At 57.2% G+C, this 14565-nt stretch overlaps 1 protein-coding gene across 1 annotated transcript in view; it reads left to right on the top strand.

The window, feature by feature from the left end:
* Positions 1–14565, top strand: part of EP400 (E1A binding protein p400) — a 98733-nt gene that overhangs the window by 62348 nt on the left and 21820 nt on the right. The window contains 12 exon segments of the mRNA XM_034638629.1: positions 24–220; positions 3446–3557; positions 3737–3880; positions 7506–7646; positions 7855–7938; positions 8258–8392; positions 8626–8670; positions 8749–8902; positions 9129–9370; positions 9464–9637; positions 11749–11885; positions 12028–12084. Coding sequence (XP_034494520.1) covers positions 24–220; positions 3446–3557; positions 3737–3880; positions 7506–7646; positions 7855–7938; positions 8258–8392; positions 8626–8670; positions 8749–8902; positions 9129–9370; positions 9464–9637; positions 11749–11885; positions 12028–12084 — 1622 coding nt within the window.

Genomic DNA, 14565 nt, shown 5'->3' with positions numbered 1-14565 from the left:
CCGAGGGCTTTACTTCATCTCAGGAACTGATGAGGAGTTTCAACAGAGACAGGAGGATTTTCTGCGCCATCCTATCGACCCACAGCCGAGCCACGGGCGTGAGCCTGGTGGAGGCCGACGCGGTGGTGTTCTACGACAACGACCTGAACCCTGTGATGGACGCCAAGGCCCAGGAGTGGTGCGAGCGGATCGGGAGGCGCAAGGACGTCCACATTTACAGGTGAGGGTGGCGGGCACAACAGGGAGTCCAGGGAGGCCTGGGTGCAGGAGGTGCTGGAGCAGAAGCACCCCATGGAGTCAGGTATACCCTGTAACTTGTTCCAGAAGTTTCTGCTGCATCGTTCATTTTTTCTGAGGCAGATTTCTGTTCTCGCTGTTCTATCTGTTCTTTCTTTAGGCCCAGCATTTGCTCAGTTTATGATTAGTTTGCTTGAAACCACAATGGAATTAACGTCACTTAGACACAACTTGCTGCACCTTCAGTGCGTATCTGTTATGCTTCCTCTTGAGCACCTGGCCCTCAGAAGGGCAGTTTATATTTCAGTGTTTCACTCACTGTCCGATGTGAGTTCTCCGTCGGTAAAATGACAACTGGAAGAATTCAGATCTGTGTGTACCGCCTCCCCGCACTCTTGTCACGGGCCCTGCACGTAACCGAGGAAAGTGGAGAAGGCTCTCCGCTGTACTTCTGACCTTGCAGAAGCATGTAGTACGGTAGTAGTAACAGCAGGTCTCCGGTACGCGCTAGCACTCGACGGCCCTGCCCGTGTTCCGGCGCGTGTGTGGTGCCAGTGGCTGGGAGCGCGGCGGGCACTGTGTGCGAGGCCCCGGCCTGTGCGTGTGACTGCTCACTTCTTCCACCGAGGCAGAGTCCTGCCTCCAAAGGCCGAGTTTAAGTAGCTGCATTACTACGTTTCTGACGTTCGCGGAGAAGTATCCCTCAGAGATAGAAATTAGTGACATTTTGCTGTACATCTTTCCAGGCATCTTTCTCATCGTTTGGACGGCTCATGCCGATAGTGTTGCTTGTTAATCCCCTTTTCTTTCTTTCTTTTTTTTTTTTTTTTTTTTAAAGATTTTATTTAGTTATTTGACAGAGATAGAGACAGCCAGCGAGAGAGGGAACACAAGCAGGGGGAGTGGGAGAGGAAGAAGCAGGCTCATAGCAGAGGAGCCTGACATGGGGCTCGATCCCACAACGCCGGGATCACGCCCTGAGCCGAAGGCAGACGCCCAACCGCTGTGCCACCCAGGCGCCCCAATCCCCTTTTCTTTCAATGGCTCATCATGAGTGTGTCTCCCTGCTGGTCAGCTCGTCTGCTGTGCCGTGTATGTTGTGTGAGCAGCGTTTTCCTGAGTGATCCTTTTAGCAGTTACTGAAATCGTTGACCCTTTAGCAGTTACTAGCCGGAAATGGGAAAGCTGTTCTGTTCTCAGTAATTATAATCCACGAATCAGGACAGTCTTGGCAGTAAAGGTGCAGGATGTGTAGGAAACAAGAATAAAATTGTGCCAAATGTGGTGAGAGGTCAGTTGGAGACTGAGCTGTGTTCCGGGACAGGAAGACCTGGTGTGTGAAACGTGCTTTCCTCAAAGTGACGTTAACACATAGAACGGTTTTAAGGAAAGCCGTCATTGTGGGTGTTTGCGTACGTGCGTGCGTGTGCACCCGTGATTGAATAAAGTGGGTTTTATTTATTTTTAAATATTTATTTGAGAGGGAGAGAAAGAGAGTGCACGCGTGAGTGGGAGAAGGGGCAGAGGGAGAAGCAGGCTCCCCGCTGAGCATGGAGCCTGACGCGGGGCTTGGTTCCAGGACCCCGGGATGGTGACCCGACCTGAAGGCAGATGCTCAACCGACTGAGCCACTCAGGCGTCCCTGGATAAAGTGGTTTTTATTTTTTATTATTATTTTTTAATTTGAGTCTGTTCTTTTAATTTTTTTTATAATAATTTTTTATTTTGTTAGTCACCACACAGTATATCCCAAGTTTTTGATGTAAAGTTCCATGATTCCTTACTTGCGTATAACACCCAGCGCACCATGCAATACGTGCCCTCCTGGTTTTTAAAGTGTATTTGGAGTGAAGGGTAGCTGATAAGAGCCAGTGGAAATGCTGACAAGGGTTGCAGCAGAGAGGCGTGGGGGAAGGCACGTCGTCAGGGGAGCAGTGAACAGCGCGGCTGTGAGCCGGGGGGTGGGGTTCCAGCTTCGTTGGAGTGCCGGTCGTTTCGCGCGTGTTGCTGACCCTGCGGACTGTGAGGAAGAGCTGGGGTTGGAGCGCTGTGCCCGCTTTATGGCCAGAGTGCCAGCTCCCGGGTCAGGTACGCAGGCGTAGAGACAAAGCAGCAGGCTTAGCGTAGTATTGACGAGATAATTCCTGTGGCTTGAAGGGGTCCCTTAAGCCAAACAGAAAGCTTGAAGGGAAGGAAAGGCAGAGATATCTGACTGCACTGAAATGAGAAGTTAAGTTTTGGTTTGCCAAAAGATTCCATAAATAAAGCTCTAATGGGCAAATAATAGATTGGGACAATTATTTGCAATCCTCACAACAGACAGAGGCTTAGATAGCTCTTATGGGAGTTGAGAAGAAAGATGAGTGAGCCCTTCTTCAAGAAAGGGGGGAGTTACCCGAGCACCTGAACAGGCCATTCCAGATGCCCACACATGTGCCGGGACACCCAGACTCGGCTTCCGGAGGGTAGGTGGCTCTCTGTGGGATGGCCTTTGTTACGCCACCTGGACGGGACAGCAGTGGGCACAGCTGCTGGCGGTGCTGGCCGAGAGAGCGCCTGCCCCTGACTGGGCGCGTGGGGTTGGGGCACATCAGGTAAACAAGGTCTGCTGAAATGGAGATGGTGTGCGCCCTTTGTCCCCAGCATTTCCCTCCAGGGAGCCCAGCCCATGGCATCACTGGTTACTGTAGCTCGTTCACACAGCACGCATTGGGAACCGGAGAATGCCCGTGCTTGGGTTACAGCCATACCCCGGGCATCAAGCAGCCACTGGAACCATTTGGGCGTGGGGCTGGGGGGCTCTCTGCAGCACACCACTAGGTGAGAATGCAAAATGCAGACATGCGTGCGGTGAAGCAGGTGCTGCCCCGTATTGTGCGTCACCGACTGTATGAGGATGAGGGGTGTGTCGTATAAGTGTGCGTGCCAGGCTGTCCACACTGGGGACGGCAGGTGCTCCAGATGCGGTCCTCCTGGGGAGGTCCTCCTGGACATTTCTAGATGTGGCAGGGGAGGTGGGGGTGGCTAGAGCTGGGGCGGGAGAGGTGACCCTGACCACCACATAGGGATGCCCCGAGCACACGCAGAGCTTCGCGGCTCCTGCGCAAGCATCCAGGGTGCTGTGCCAGCAGAACCCCCACACCCCAACTGCTCGTGGCATTGTGCTTCCGGGGGCCCAGCTGTCATTGTACGCGTGTCTGTTTCATAGGCTTGTCAGTGGTAACTCCATTGAAGAGAAGCTGTTGAAAAATGGAACCAAAGACTTGATCCGGGAAGTAGCCGCTCAGGGCAACGACTACTCCATGGCCTTCCTGACACAGGTACCCATCACTGGCGTGCAGTCCTCGTGGTCGCTGCATGGTGAGGGTGGGGGCGGGCAATGCAGCTTAACACGTGTGGATGAGGAATTGCCGGGCAGTTTCCCTGGTGATGCGGTCTGATGCTCAGGTGAGGCTCTGACCCATTTCTGGCTGGACAATAATGCGTGTTTCGTGTGCAGCGGACCATCCAGGAACTGTTTGAGGTGTGCTCTCCCACCGACGATGCCGGCTTCCCAGTGAAGGCTGAGGAGTTTGTGGTCCTTTCTCAGGAGCCTTCTGCCACAGAAATCATCGCACCCAAAATTGCAAGACCTTTCATTGAGGTGAGGACAGATGTCTCCCCTGGAGGTCACAGAGGATTTGCCGCACCTGCTGTAGGCCCTGAGTGCCCTGTCCGTTGTATAGGCCCCCATCGCTCAGCCTTACCACACCCCTCCTGCCTGCTTGCTTTCTCTTATGGGCATTTTCGTCTGGAAAAGCGGGTAAAAAGCAGTGGAGAGTCTGGGGGCCTCAGACACCTGCTGCCCAGCTCAGCAGCCATCCGTGTCCTCGTCGGCTCTTCCCAAGCCACACTGCCTCCCCTGAGCCGTAGCTGGCAGCTGGCAGTGTGGAGCGCCTTGCCTGTCCTGTCTGACCTACTTTGTCTGCCCTGCCCTGCCCGTCCCCACGGCCTGCTGTTTCAGCTCCTGTCTGGGAGGAGCCCTGTGTGCGAGTGTGTGGCGCATACCCGATTCTGAGGACGGTACAAAGGAGAACATAAACGATCTCATTAATGTCTTCTTATGTTGGTTACTTGTTGAAATGATATTTGGGTATATTGGGTTAAATAAAATCCTGCCTTTTACACGTTTAACACGTGAGCAAGAAATGTTAGATTACACACGTGGTTTGTGTGCTGCTGCTTTTGGGTAGTGCTGCTGTATAGACACACCGTGGACGCGCTGTTGGGGCCATGTCCCCTCCTGCCCTGCCTCGTGGAGTAGCCTGGCTGTAGCTCCCCCCAGGACTCCCCTTCCCCCCCCCCCGGGGGGGGGGGGGGGGGGTTCATCCCCTCCTTCCTGGGTGTCGGTTTCCAGGCTCTTGGCCTTGGAGGGATCCCTGTATCCTGGGCCTCTTCCCGTGCCCTTGCCCGTGGTAGAAGGCTGCACTGGCTCACCTGTGGCACCTCTCCACCCCCGTCTGCGTCCTCGCACCCTTGGTGAGGAGGACTTGCCGCAGCCTTGGCTGTTTTAACAGTTCCAGTTTGGTTGAGAAGTAATAAACGTATGTGGTAAAACCTTCGAGAATTGATGAGACACAAGTGTCCCACACCAGACCCTCCCTCCCTGCTCAGTGATGACCACTTGATGCAGTTCCTCCTGCCTCCTTCCTGGAGTTTCCCACGTACGATGACCCCCACATAGAGACACCGTATGGCTCCTTCTGCATCTGGAGGGACACCTAGATTGACCCCGTTCTTTTAAAAACAGGTGTAATGTGCATGAGGTTAAAAAGAAAAAGTCGAGGGGCACCTGGGTGGCACAACGGTTAAGCGTCTGCCTTCGGCTCAGGGCGTGATCCCGGCGTTCTGGGATCAAGCCCCACATCAGGCTCCTCCGCTATGAGCCTGCTTCTTCCTCTCCCACTCCCCCTGCTTGTATTCCCTCTCTCGCTGGCTGTCTCTATCTCTGTCAAATAAATAAATAAAATCTTTAAAAAAAAAAGAAAAAGTAGATTCTCTCCCAGAAATAACGATGTCTCCGTTGAAAGTCTCGTACGTGTCCCGGGAGAGAACCGAGAGGCAGGAGGGTGTGTGTGTGAGGAACGTGGTGTTCTGTGTGCGGTTGTCTTGGGGACACGTGCGTACTGCACGGAGCAGCAGACTAGCTCAGCATACAGGTGCTGTCGAAGTCTATTTGCTGAATGTTCTGCCGTACGTCAGGCATGTTCTAGGCAGTAGGGACCTAGCGTTGAATAAAAGACATAGTGTATCATCCCCCCGTCCCCCCCCCCAAGCTTGCATTCCAATAAGAGGAGAGACTGTAAACCAGCAGATGAGTAGAACAGGGACTCTCCCTGCTGAGGCGATGGGCAGTGCTGAGAGCCCCGCAGATGGTGGGTGACGTCCAGGGAGGGGCGGTGTGGGCAGAGGGACAGTATGGGCAGCAGGGGGTCAGCAGGGGATGAGGGGCGCGGGTGGTGGGGCCTGGCCATGTTCTTAAAGACGTCTGCTGGCTCTGTGCTGAGTCTGGATTGTGGGGGCCGGAGCAGAGGTCAGCGGCAGGGATGCGTCCAGAGCAGCCACGCAGCGAGCCACGGTACCAGGATGACTTCCCAGATGCCCGCGTGGCCTGGGACGTCTCCAGCAGGGGTGATGCTCTTCAGAGGATTTGTGCAGGGCAGTGGCTTTCGGTGAAAGTTCTGTTGAAGCACGGGAACCTCCTGAGAAGTAGGCGCATCACAGAGAATCAGCTTGAGAGGGCGCTTTGGGGGAAGCTCCCAGAAATAGCCTGCTCCCCTCACCACTCCCGTTCCCCGAGGGCTGCTTTTCTGTCTCCGACTGCCCGTGCGGGCGTGGCTTCTGGTCAGGGGTCGCGGTCGTTCTCGTGGCTCCGTGGGCCGTGATGCTTTTCTCTGGCCCGCCGTCTGTGTTTTGAGCCCTGCGTCTGGGAACGTTTTCTACGTCTCTTGGCAGACGCACGCATGCCTCTCTGCTAACTTGGGTAGTGCACCTTGGGGTGGGGCCCCCAGGTCCTCGGTGAGCGTGGGTGTGACCCACAGCAGCTGCCCAGCAGTTTTCCCAGCTGGCCAAGCCGATCTGCCTTTGGTCAGCCGCGTAGGAGTGGAGGCGAGGCGAGGCGTGTGGTTCCCAGCACTGTGCTGGCGGGTGCGGGCCGTGTCTCTGCCTGGATTTGCCTCTTGCTGTTGGCCCGTGAAGTTGTGAGCCTCTGCGCGGTCCCTGGCAGCAGGTACTTTCTTTTGAGGTGTTCGCTCACAGCTTTCCCCCTTTTTTTGGTTAACTGGGCTGTTTCTTCTCCTCGGTGGTTTGTTGGTGTTCTTTCTGTTCTGGACGGTACGTGTAGAGTACCCTTCCTGCATTCTGCGGTCTGCCTTGTGGAGTGCTGTCAGTGAGCAGGGACTCTGCGGTCTGAAGCCACCCAGCGGCCCGTCTTTATCATGGTTGCTGCACTTGTGTGCTGCTTAGAGACCTGCTCCTGACCACGGCTTGTCGGGACGTCCTCCCTTGTCTTCCTCTGGGTGTTTCAGTGTTTATTCTTTGTACTTAGACGTGTGGTCTGTGTGCGGTGTGAGGTCAGGTTACATTATAAACTGCAGATTTTGCTAAATCACCAAGAAAAGAGGTTGTGCGTCTCCTAACGGACACCTGGTAAGCAGAGGTCGTTGGGTCGCGCCCGATGTGCGAGTGTGCGCCCCCAAGCCCACCTGCGCCCGCCAGGCCTGAGCTCCTGGCTGGGGAAAGGCAGTGCCTTCCTTTCGGATGCTGTTGATGTGTGCTGGCGCTGACCGTCCTACACACCTGTTCTCCGCAGGCTTGGTTTTGGCGGCCGTGACACTGGGTGTCTCCTGTGCATGTAGACAGCGGCCCGTGTCTCGTGCACCGAGAAAAATCGTTCCCGTCTGTCAGAGCCGTGGTCACGATGTGTGTCGGGCGTGAGGTTGAACGAGGTGCCCCGTCGTGCTCTTGCTCGGGGTCGGGGCTTCATGGTGTGGCAGCTCTTCCCTGGGGCTTGCTGTCCAGTGTCGCCGTGAGCCTCTCCCACTCATCCCCTGCCTCCCCCAGTGCTTCCTTCTCCAGGCGTGAGTGGGGCCTGAGCGAGAGTGCGTTAGCGCTGGCAGGCTCCACGAGCGGTGGAGATCTGTCTCGTTGGTGTTATGTAGGGTGGCTCCTTTCCAAAACCCCGTAATTTAAAACCATGTGAAAGTAATATAAACGTGTAATTTTTTTAGGCCCTCAAGAGCATCGAGTATCTGGAGGAAGATGCCCAGAAACCCGAGGAGGAAGCCGTGCCGGGGTCGTCCGGCTCCGACAGCCCAGGCTGGAGCGAAGAGCCGTCGCAGCTGGAGGAGTTAGCGGGCTTCATGGAGCAGGTTTGGGTGGTTTCTCGTTTCTACTTCCACGTAACTCCTTTCCGTACACCTTGGTGTTTTAAACATTGACCCTTCTGTGAAATTTTCCTTGGTCGCTTTGAGTAAGAACAGTCACTGTCTCGATGCAAGCATTGGTGGGGGTCGTACGAGGGCCTTAACCTTTGTTAACTTGCTGTTAACCCTGTTCAAACAATGATTTTTGAAACAGCTTACACCTATTGAGAAATATGCTCTGAATTATCTGGAATTGTTCCACACACCGACTGGCCCAGAGAAGGAGGGGAACAGCGAGGTAAGGGCGGGCTCAGCCTTCAGAGTCAAATGGCCTGAAGTAAATGTGTCTTGCGTGGAATTAAAGGAATGAAAACCAAACCCACCCGTGTAGAAACAGATTAAAAATCAAGTCTGGGAAAACCCCAGGGAACAACTCTCGCTGGGAGCAGCTCAGTGCTTGACGGAGGATTATGTGTTGGGGGCGGGAAGGGGTCCAAAGCACGTGGACCCTTAGCTGGGACGGGCTCGGCTCGTAATGGCACGAGCCAGGCGCGAGCCGGGTCGTGGGGCCTGCCGCGGCTGAGTCTCAGGGCCCCTCTCTGTGGTCTGCCTGCCAGGATGCCGTGCTGACGGCCGTGAGGGCGTGGGAGGCCCAGAACGCAAGGGCACTGCGGGAGAGGGAGGCGCGGGCACTGCAGGACCAGGAACAGGAGCAGCTGCTCACCTACACGAGGGAGGACGCCTACAACGCGGTATGTGGGACTCAGGGTCTGGCGCGTTTCCGTGAGACGAAGCCCTTCTCTGTGTCCGACGGCCGATGTGTGATGCTTGACCCTCAGTCGCAGATTTCTGGTTACACTTGGGCTTTCCCCGAATGTGGTTAAATCGTGTCGTAGGTACTTTGAAGACCTACTAAGCAGGTAGGTAGTTGGCCCGCAGCGTGCCTCGGAGACTATCAAACTGAAACGCTGCCCCTCTCCTGTAGGAGTACGTCTGTGAAGGTGCCGACGGGCACATGGAAGTCATGCCGGTGAGTGCCCGTCTCCCGCGTGTGGGGGGGGGGGTCGCCTTCCTGGAGTTGTGCAGCTCACGGCTCTCCTCTGCGCAGCTCTGGACGCCGCCCACACCCCCCCAGGATGACAACGACATCTACGTGGACCCAGTCCTGTGTCTCACGTACGAAAGCACGCCCATCCCAGAGTCCAAGCTGCCTCCCGTGTACGTGAGGAAGGAGCGCAGGCGGCACCGCACGGACCCCTCAGGTGCGCACCCCGCGGCCAGGCGTGCGTGTCCGGTTGCTTTGTGCTCGTGGGCGGGGCGGCAGCTTTATGTTTACAGTCCGCTTGGTGTAAAAGCAAGAGAGTAGATTTGTCTCCACTGAGGCTCCTTCGTGCTGGGCCTCCCCAGCGGTCCTTCTTGTTCCCGTCTCCTCGCTCGCGAAGGCAGTCTTCTCGTTGACTGCCTCGCCGAGAAAGGCTCTCTGTCCAGGCGCAGGCAGGAAGAAGAAGCAGCGCCACGGGGAGCCGGTCGTCCCCCCTCGCTCGCTGTTTGACCGTGCGACGCCCGGCGTGTTGAAGATGAGACGGGAAGGGAAGGAGCAGAAGAAGAACATCCTGCTGAAGCAGCAGGCGCAGTTTGCCAAGCCCCTGCCAGCTTTTGCCAAACCAGCGGCTGAGTCGGGCCCGGACAACCCTGAGTGGCTCATCAGCGAGGACTGGGCGCTGCTGCAGGTGAGCGCGGCCCGCAGTCCGCACCCGGCCCCTCCCGTGCACGTCCCGCGGCCACAGCTCGCTGACCTGTGTACCTGCAACCCGGTCCTGCAGGCCGTGAAGCAGCTGCTGGAACTGCCCCTAAACCTCACCATCGTGTCCCCGGCCCACACGCCCAACTGGGACCTCGTCAGTGACGTCGTCAACTCCTGCAGCCGTATCTACCGCTCTTCCAAGCAGTGCCGGAGCCGCTACGAGAATGTGCTCATTCCGAGGGAGGAGGGGAAGGTGAGGGCAGACCCTTGTACTCGCGTGACCGCAGAACTCCAGCCCTGGGGCTCAGTGGAGGCTGGCGAGGCAAGAGGCCCGTGCTGCGCCTGGCGTGTGCTGCGCACACCTGCCCCAGCTGCAAGCAGTGCCCGCAGTGGCCCTGGGCCTGAGAGCTTGCCCGACGTGCCTAGAAAATTCCAGGTGCTGTCTGGAGGCTCCCGTGCCACCCGAGAGCTGGTCCTATCTTCGTTTCTTTCCCTTTTTCTTTTTTTTTTTGTTTAAAAAGGCATCAGGTGTACGGAAGTGCCTTTGTTAGGCTCTGTTGGCTTATTTGAAGAGAAGCCTGTCGTTGCCTCCTGTGCCGTTGCTCTGGGCTCCCACCAGTCCCATCGGCTGCCGCGGTGGTGGGACCAGCTCTAGACGCTGGTCCCCGTGGACCGTGTGTGTTGCACAGGCCAAGGGCACAGAGGCTGGGTACTCGGTGTCTTTCCCAGGAAGCCCGCAGTGGCGGCAGCCTGGCCCCCTGAGAGCCAGCTGTCTTGTGGTTTCCACTTGCGTGCCTCTTGTTCCTCTCGAGCCGAGAGGGTCTCTTTCTGTTTCTCCATCTGCTACCTTCACTGTTTCCCCTTCTTGCCACTCGCCCATCTGTCTGCGCTCTGGAGAACGTCCCAGGCCTGTGCACAGAAGGGGTGCGCGTGCGGTAGGCTGATGGCATTGACAAGGGTCCCATGGAGCCCGCTGCGTGTGACAGACGGTGCGGGGCAGATGCGGCATGAAGATCACGCTGCTGCCATCGCCTCTGTTCTCATGTTCCTGAAAGCGCTTCTCTTGAGGCATTTATTAGCTTTTTGTTTAAGAACGAGAAAAGCAAGTCTCCCAGTACCGTTTGTGGCACCTTGATCAACAAAGCTTCGTGGAGTCTTGTGTTTGGTCTGTCGTGTGTTGGAAGCACATGTAGCGACAGCTGTAATGTTAATGTGGGAAGACATGGAGGTGAAGCTCTGTCTTCCGTTACAGCTCCTGTGAGAAGCTAATCTAGAGAGAAAGGCAAAAATGCATGTGTTAGATTTGCAGGTGACGTGGATAAATGGGCAGGCAGCCGTGCAGAAGGCCACGTGATGGGGTCAGAACCAGCCGGGAGGTTGGTGTTCGCAGACATGTGCTGGTGGCAGCATGTGGGGTGGGACAGGGCAGGAGCCTCTCCCGCCTGCCATGACCTGGGCTCACTGTTGGCTGTTCGTGTGACTTACCTGATCTTACTCTTGCTCTGCCTTTTTTCCTTCACTTTTCTGTGACACGGGGGTGGTCACAGACGCGGTCCCCTGTTCAGAACCCTCCTTGGCTGGTCTCTGGTCTTGTTTTGAGTTTCCTCTGACGTGGCTCTCCTTGATACAAAGCCTTCACTTAGCACAAATGACGTAGGAAGGTGCATATGCACGGCCTCCCTTGTGTGGTTCTTACTGTGCGTGGCAGTCTCCATCCTGCACGCTGTGTCTGACTCCCAGTTCTAGGGCAGTCAGAGCCTGGAGATGCAGGGGAGGGTCCTAGGGAAGCCCTGCGGCCCAGCCGTGACTTGGTTGCTAACAGGCACGCTGGCTTTACACATACTGCGTCCCGAGACTGGAGTTTTCTCTCTGGCACGAGGGGTTGCTCTGAAGTTCTGTGGGACGCTGAGTTGTCTTGGGAGCAAGCAGGTGCTTGGCTTAACTGTAGGATTTATGCTGGAGAGATTACCAGGCGCAAGGATTGCCCTGAAGACCCCTGAGAGCAGACTCGCGCACCACCCAGCGCCTCTCCCCTTCCCTGTGCACCGTGGGCGGAGCCTGCGGGAGGACAGCCTCTGCTCCCTCCGGGGTCTGTCACCAACGGAGGTGCGCTGGCTCTGCCTCACTTGCTGTGTGACCTCGGGCACTTTGCTCAGCAGTCGTCTTTCCCTGCAGAGGCAGGGAGTCCTCCTGCTCGGGGTGACGTGCAAGGTGACGTGTGGAGAGGAACAGTGTTTGCAGGCGGTGGGTGGAGGTGGTGTTGAGCCTCGGGAAGAAGGAACTGGGTTTGGACTGGGAGGTTTGAGGTCAGGCCTCCAGACCGGCCACCATCTGACTGACGTGGTGCCGTGGCTTTTGTCTCAGAGTAAGAACAACCGGCCCCTACGCACAGGCCAGATGTACGCCCAGGACGAGAACGCCACGCACACGCAGCTGTACACGAGCCACTTTGACCTGATGAAGATGACGGCCGGCAAGAGAAGCCCCCCCATCAAGCCTCTGTATGCTTCCTGCGTCCTTACCACCCCTGCCCCGCGACGAGCTGGTGCTGGGATGCCGGCTTGCACCGTGTGTTGGTCACGCTGCCTTCTTTGGCAGCTCTTTTCTTGTTTGGTAACCATTGTCTCCTTTTCTGTGCCGCAGGCTTGGCATGAATCCCTTCCAGAAAAACCCCAAGCACGCCTCCGTGTTGGCAGAAAGGTATTTCTGTATTTTCCACTATTGGAAATGATCTCATTTGAGTGTTAAACCCAGTGTGATCATCGAGTCATGCAATCTGTGGTCCCGGCAGGGCCGGGGTGGGGGGCATGGCCTTGCCGTGACGAGGGTCTGTCCCTGCCTGCAGGCTGTGGGAGACACGGGTGGACATGACGGGGCTACGGGAGAGGTTTTCTCCTTTCTCGGTCTTGCCCGCCTCTAATCTGGCATGTGTTTGATTGGTTCCACTTTAAAAGTACATCCAGCATAGCAGTGAACGTACTTGCTTTGAAACGGAGTGAGAGCGAGAAGAGGACTGACGAGAGGATGGGCAGGGAGACGCTGGGTGTGCGGGCAGGTGCAGCGGGCTGACTCGGGAGCTGAGTGTGGGGTGTGCGGGCATTCACGCACTCCCTGTGCCTTCGGACGTTTGCTTTATGATGAGGTGGTGGGAAGCGCGTGTCCAGATGAAGCCCGGGTGCTCGTCTGGCTCAAGCCTACGTGGTTGCCCAAGGGAGGGTCTGCAGTACACCGAGGGCCCTGCTTCCAACTTAATTGCTCTCAGCGTGGCCCCCAGTGGGGCGCATCTCTGTGGAGACCGCCGATGGCCCCTCCTGGCTGCTCTGAGGTGGCTCATGGCCTGTGCTGCCATCTGTCTCTGTGGGCCTGGCCTCCACAGGCTGCTCCCTGCTTCATAGCTGTGCCCTGCCGCCCCTGCCTGGGGCAGTTTTCCTGGACATCTGCGTGGTTCAGGCCCAGGACCCCCTCACACATCACCTTCCCCGCCTTGTCGGCAGTTACACCCTGACCCTGTGTTTTCCTTCACAGCACGAATGGCCTTTGCATTCTTTACTTGAGTTGTGTATTGTCTGTGTGCCTGTGGCTGTAGGGGTTCTGAATCTAGGAGTACAGAGCAGACGTTAGTGTGGGTTTGTGGATGAAATGAACGGAGCGTTTCGCACAACTAGCATGTGTTGGCAAGCTGCGTGCCTAGCGCTCTGCCGGGCTCAGGGGTTGGGTGTTGAGCAGAAGGGCGTGTTCTTGTTTTCATACTCGCAAGACACAAACTCAGAATGATCTTACGGAGGTTGAAAATCCATCCTGAAGGTGGATGGAACAGCCTGGAGGAACCAAGGGGGGCCTGGGGGGAGGAGACAAGGGGGTGTTCCTACTGGATGTCACCCCAATGTGAGGCGATGTCAGATTTGCAGTGTGGGGGGCCCAAGGAGAGGCGTTACAAGGCAGGGCCACAGGACAAGCACGACGGGGCCTGGGGTTGCATCTCCAAGGTGGGGAGCAGGCGAGCTGGGGGCAGGTATGCTGGGGGCGGCGGTGCTGAGGAGGCCGAGGGCCTCAGTGGGAACAGGTTCAGTGTGAAGCCCTGCAGCGGTGAGGCGGACAGAGACTGGGAGGTGAGCGCAGGCCTGCAGTGTCCTGGGGCTCAGGTTGGTTTCTGTGTTTGGTGTAGATTGGGGGGATGGATCCCCCATGGGTCGGTGGACATGACTGGAAGGTGAAGAGACGAGGGAAGAGGAGAACTGAGCATGTGGGTCCACGGCTGGGTGGGGACTCAGCCTTCTGCAGTCAGGGTGTCCTCTGGGGATCTCGAGGTGGCAGCCAAGGGCCGGGGTCCGTGAGGAGTCAGGGGCCAGGCCATACACAAAGGAGGAGGAAGTGACGCCAGCTGGCCTGGCTGGGGTCCTTGCCGTGCGCGAGGTGGGTTTCTGTCTCGGTGGTGGAGAACTTGGGCCCCACCTGGAGCTGGCAGGCCAGGGGAGCCTGGCATGGGTGTAGCTTGGCCAAGTGTGATGGAGGGAGCGTTGGAGGAGGGCCTGCATATTCATGTGAGAGCGGAGACGTGGTGGGGTATCTGGGCAGACTTACGTGGTTGAGGTCAGAGAATGGATAAGAAGTCACCGAACGAGCTGGGATGAGCGATGGCCGCTGGGAAGGGCTGGCGTGCAGCACCAGACAGGGGTGGCGTGGCCTGGGCCCTGCAGGGCAGGGGAGGCCTGGAGGTGGAGAGAGCGATGTGCATGAGGTCTAAGCAAAGCTAGGCTCTCTGTGGTAAGGAATCAAAGAAGTGAGTAGGTCATGGTAGTTGGTGGGGGGTGGGGCAGGAGCGTGGGTTCTGTGAGAGGGTGGGGAGGCCTGTGGGGACCTCGTGGCACTGGGCTGTGAGGGGGCCGTCCCTTCCCCTGGGCTTTGCTGGTCAGCCTCTGCGTCTGGGAAGCCTGGTGCCACGGGAGGCAGCCTGGGCCCTGATATCAGTTCTCATGGACACAGGGACATTTGGCAGGCCAAAGTGGGACCTAGGGACACAGGGCTATGGACAACTCCTTGCAAGACGACTGATACTCCACTGGGGAGGGATGGAGGGAGGGCCCTGCTTGGAGCAGGTGGTCCGTTTGGTGGGCTGGGTGGGAGGGGGCAGGTGGTTCGCCATGAGGTGCACCCACAAACGTTTCGGGGCACCTGCAATCC

This window comes from Ailuropoda melanoleuca, chromosome 12, assembly GCF_002007445.2.
Source record: "Ailuropoda melanoleuca isolate Jingjing chromosome 12, ASM200744v2, whole genome shotgun sequence".
NCBI classification, from domain to species: Eukaryota; Metazoa; Chordata; class Mammalia; order Carnivora; family Ursidae; genus Ailuropoda; species Ailuropoda melanoleuca.
Note: the sequence above shows the minus strand (reverse complement) of the source record. Positions and strands in the feature narration are given on the sequence as shown.